A 4519-nucleotide genomic window follows, 5' to 3' on the forward strand; every position below is an offset into this window, starting at 1 on the left:
GACTGTACGCAGCACTGCAAGTTACTATACAAGGGCTCACACCATTCTTTTGAGGAGGAAAAGTGTATAGCTGTCAGGTTTGCCCTTGGAAAACTCCTCACCAAGATTAAGTTTCCTCCCACTAATTTCATCACACTCAGAAAAAGGTTAACAGTAATCCGCATACTTAAATATTTTTTAATTACAGTTACAGGTTAAAACTCATTACAAGTGTTTTATCGCTTTGAACTCTTCAGGAATATCTTGGGTGTTTGCCATCCCGCAGGAGGATTTTTCAAACCAGCTCTTTTCCAGATGCGCTCCAAATCTTTCTCAAATTTTATCTAAAACAGAAAAAAAAAAAAAATAGTAACATAGCTCAGAAGCAACACTCAAGTATTCAGCTACTGCCATGTGTCCCAAAGAGAATCTAGGTACAACACACACAAAGGAAACAAATGCTTTTAAGTAGGCAGCTTGTTCTAAGTGTCAAAATAGTTAGCCTTACTGCAGAAAATAGATTAGCATGCACAAGGATCCTGGTAGCTTTATTTTAAAAGTCCTGTGCAAGGAAAACTGAGAAGATGGAAAACAAAACTGTAAGAAAATTAAGAGAATTTCCTCATCATAAAGTGTTCAATACTGCTTCCTACAAATCTGAAGAAATGGAATTACAATTAACCCCAATTTGCACCTAGGCAAGGTGAAAATTACCAGAGAATGAACTAAACTATATCGTAGCAAACCTAACAGACTACTGAAAGGCAGGGTTGAATGAGAACACCTACAGTTTGAATGAAGGCCCATGTCTTCCCTCACCCCTTCTATTAAGGGAACTAAAAGGCTTCTATACAGAAAAAGACAACAGGAAGCACTTGAGGTTGGCAAGACAGGAAAGAAATGAAACCAGTCTCCCTGATGTAACACTGACACTGAATTACTCTTTCACACAAACACTTAAATTCTTCTCCATTAGCCATATATTTATAAGTCACTGTCATGCAAGAAAAATTATGCCTAGGAACTATCACACATATATGTTTACCATCACAGAAATATTCTAAATTGCAACTTCTGAAGATGTACAGGTCAAACACAAGACAGAAAAAACTACTGTACCAGTAAATACTGAATTCATTAAGGCTCTCCAAGCTGCTGCCATTTTTCCCAAAATCAATTCCACTTAAAAACATCATCCAAAACCTGAACAGAGGCCAGTTCGAGAAGTGGGCACATTTACATCAAGAAGTTCTCTCCACCCTGAACTTACCTGACGTTTCTTCTTGCGACCTTCCTTTATCCTCCTCCGTACAAACTTTCTTCGCTTCAGCAGCTTTTTGAACTTGTGCCGATTCATTTTCCTTCTGCGAATCTTCAAAACATTCTTACACTGAAGCTTGTTGCTAAGCGTTCCCTCTCCTTCCTCCACATGAGCTCCCTCATCAGATGGGGGACAGTCATACTGCTGGAGAGGTTCATAGCCCACTTCCTCCTGAGCATTAAGGACTTCTGCTTTAGGAAGGGAGTATCGAACTGTCAGCCAGCTTTCTAAGGGGCTGATGGAAAGTTTTCTGGGGATCAGCATCTCTTCCAGTTCAGGGTCCAGAGCATACCACCGCTGAGGTTGGGCTCCACTCTTGTTAGATGGCTGTGTGCTATAGTGCGCAGACGTAGAATGATAGCAAAGAAAGGAAGACACTGACCTTGGCAAAAGGTGGCCTTTGAGAAGAAAAGAATCTCACTTAAGAGGCAGAATTTTCAAACAGTATCTTAAGAAAAGCTCAGTCCAGCTCTCAAACCACCAGACACCTGTAGCCAGAATAATCTAATAAAGGAAGCTGCTTACAAAAATTACATGCCCATCGCAAAAGCAAGGAAGTCTTTTTTAATTTGAATTTAATTACGTTGCTGTAACGCCATCTGCTCAAGTTATGTTATACAATATTTTACTGTGTAAACTGTGTAAGTGCAATTTGGAATGGCTAGGAACCATTCGCTGTATTAAGCCTTTCTGCTGCTAAGGAATCTCCTCCTACGCTTAAAAGAGGTCGAACCAGAGCTACGCAATACTGACAGGATAGACTGGAGACATAATAGCATTCCACCAACACCTAATCAGCAACAGCCTCACTACTCTTGCACTGCTTGCTGGAAAAGAAATTTCTAGGAGCTGAATTACCCTACAAAAAACTCAGAAAACTAGGTCACACAACATGTGTTTACCTGTAATTCGTGAAACCTTCAGTAACTTGGAAGTCAGCTGTGATATTAACATGTTGCTTCACTTTGTTCACTGTCAGAGCCAGTAATGACTGTTAAAAGAAGAACATTCATTCAATGAGGCAGACGTGTTGCTTTTACACTTTAAGAACTCTAAATTAAACCCCAAACCCCCAAAAGATGGCCTGAGACACTCTAAGCACCCTCCTCGTTCTACCAACGCACTGTGGGATTTTGCCGTAGGAGCCTGGCCCACGAGCACTGGCATAGCTGAGCTGCAGGGGTGATTAATAAAGCTTCAGCTGTTCCAGGTTTAAAAATAAGGTAACTTCAGCCCGCGTCCCACCAGCACGCGTCTACCCAGCTCAGCGCGAAGGTGCTGCTTCCACAGCAGAATCCGGAGCGCAAAAAAGGCGCCCGCTCGCCTCAGGCCCTGAGGGACCGCCGCGCGGCCTAACGAAAGGCCGCTACCGAGGCGGGCCGGACCGCAGCCCCGCGCTCGGCGAGCAGCCTCCCCCGCCGCAGCCCGGCCAGCAAAGCCGGCCAGCACCACCGCGCTGCCGAGGCAAAGCCCGCACGGGGCTGCCGGGCTCCCCGCACCCGGCCCACCCTCAGCCCGCGGCCGCCATCGCTCACCGGCCCCGCCCGCCCCCGCCCCGGCACTTCCGGCAGGGAGCGCCCCCAAGCGACGCCCGCCGGCGCTGCCGGGCTGGGTCCTCCGGGGCCCCGCGGGCCCAGCTCGGACGCCCCGGCCCCGGCCCCGGCCCCGGCCCCGGCCCCTTTCCCCGCCCTGCAGTCGGGCGTAGGGTCCCGGTTTGCCCCGCCTTCGGCAGCGCCCGCCGCTGCCCCGGGGGAGCCGGCTCAGGGAGAGGGTGGTCGGCCCGGCCCGGCCTTCACAGAATCACGGAACGCTTTGGGCTGGAAGGGACCTTTAGAGGCCACCCAGCCCAGCCCCTGCAGCGACAGGGACAGCTTTAACCAGAGCAGGGTGCTCACAGCCCCGGCCAACCTGGCCTGGGATGTTCCCAGGGACGGGGCCTCCACCGCCTCTCTGGGCAACCCCTTCCAGTGCTTCACCACCCTCACTGTAAAAAATGTCTTCCTTGTATCCAGTCTAAATCCATTCTTCTTTAGTCTAAACCCATTACTCCTTGTCCTGTCACAACAGGCCTTGCTAAAAGCTTGCCCCCCCTTCCCGCAGGCCCCTGTCAGCGCTGCCAGGCCGCACTCAGGCCTCCCCGCAGCCCCCTCCTCTCCAGGCTGAGCACCCCCGGCTCCCCCAGCCTGGCCCCGCAGCAGAGGGGCTCCGGCCCTCGGGGCATTTCTGTGGCCTCCTCCAGACCGGCTCCAACAGCTCCATGTCCTGTGCTGAGGGCCCAGAGCTGGGCGCAGGGCTCCGGGGGGTCTCACCAGAGCGGAGCAGAGGGGCAGGAGGGGCACCCGCAGGGCTGGAGGGGCGGGCGTGGGGAGGGTCCCCCTCGGCCCCCCGGCAGCAGGGCGAGGGGGCTCGCAAACAGGACACCGCGGCCCGGGAGCGGGTGCGCGGGCGCTGGGGGCCTGGGCGGTGGGAGGCTGGGCAAGGGGCTGGAGCGTGGCGGCGCCGCGGGGTCAGGCAGGAGCGGGGCCCTGGGTTGCGACCCCATCTTGCGTTTCGGGAGGAAGCGCGCGCAAGGCTTTTGCAAACAGGCCGCCGGCGTCCCCGCAGCCGCCTCTTCTCCCGCTCCCACCCATCTGAATCATGGAGCAGGGACTGTTTCCATCAGCACTCTTCACGGCAGGCTGCAGAAGGCACATTGACTCCTTTTCCCCACCCGGCATCTGACACGCCGTAAAAACTAAATAGTTCAACTCGTTCACACCGAGCTTGCCCCTTCCCTGTAGGGTTGTGCTGATACTACAGTCACACTTGGAGACAGCAAGTCAGTGGCTTTCAGCTGATAGGAAAGCACTGATAGGAGCAGCACGTCACTAAGAATAGGCCGGAGTGCAGAAGTTCTTACAGCGTAACAAGCTCTTACAGTGAGACTTTATATCCCCGCCAACGTGGGGATCACAGACGGCAGCGAGACACCTCTCCCTTAGGCAGCCTCGGCGGCATCGAGGGGCAGGTCTCACCGTGGCTGCTGTCCAGGAACAGCCACACCTGTCTCTCCCACTTACCTGGCTGTTCTTCTCTTTTCTCACTCGGTACAGGAACCTACCACCTTGGCACAGCATGAAAGTGCCTAATCAGCTGGCATGAGGGAGTGATGTTGAAGCCAGTCCCAAACTTCAAAGAACTTTTTCCTTTTATCCCTACCTCAGCCAGAAGAGAGAGATC

At 52.2% G+C, this 4519-nt stretch overlaps 1 protein-coding gene across 2 annotated transcripts; it reads right to left on the bottom strand.

Moving 5' to 3' along the window:
* Positions 1-165: 165 nt before the first annotated feature.
* AURKAIP1 (aurora kinase A interacting protein 1) lies at positions 166-4519 on the bottom strand. Of its 2 annotated transcripts, none has more exons than XM_075721592.1 (4): positions 4499-4519; positions 2203-2291; positions 1250-1698; positions 166-323 (listed from the first exon to the last, which is right to left on the bottom strand). In XM_075721592.1, exons 2-4 carry the CDS (start codon positions 2252-2254, stop codon positions 216-218), a joined length of 609 nt encoding a protein of 202 aa, XP_075577707.1. In that variant the 5' UTR covers positions 2255-2291; positions 4499-4519; the 3' UTR covers positions 166-215. The 2 variants fall into 2 exon arrangements, with proteins under 2 accessions (XP_075577707.1, XP_075577706.1); XM_075721591.1 differs by lacking the exon at positions 4499-4519 and adding an exon at positions 2425-2655.

This window comes from Pelecanus crispus, chromosome 15 (genome assembly GCF_030463565.1).
Source record: "Pelecanus crispus isolate bPelCri1 chromosome 15, bPelCri1.pri, whole genome shotgun sequence".
Taxonomy (NCBI): Eukaryota; Metazoa; Chordata; class Aves; order Pelecaniformes; family Pelecanidae; genus Pelecanus; species Pelecanus crispus.

Excerpts from the sequence above, each read along its gene's own strand:
- AURKAIP1 (XM_075721592.1), bottom strand. The coding sequence starts at position 2,254 with ATGTTAATATCACAGCTGACTTCCAAGTTACTGAAGGTTTCACGAATT. Across the intron at positions 1,699-2,202 it reads GAAGGTTTCACGAATTACAG|GCCACCTTTTGCCAAGGTCA; the intron begins GTAAACACATGT and ends TTCTTCTCAAAG. Across the intron at positions 324-1,249 it reads GTCGCAAGAAGAAACGTCAG|ATAAAATTTGAGAAAGATTT; the intron begins GTAAGTTCAGGG and ends TTTCTGTTTTAG.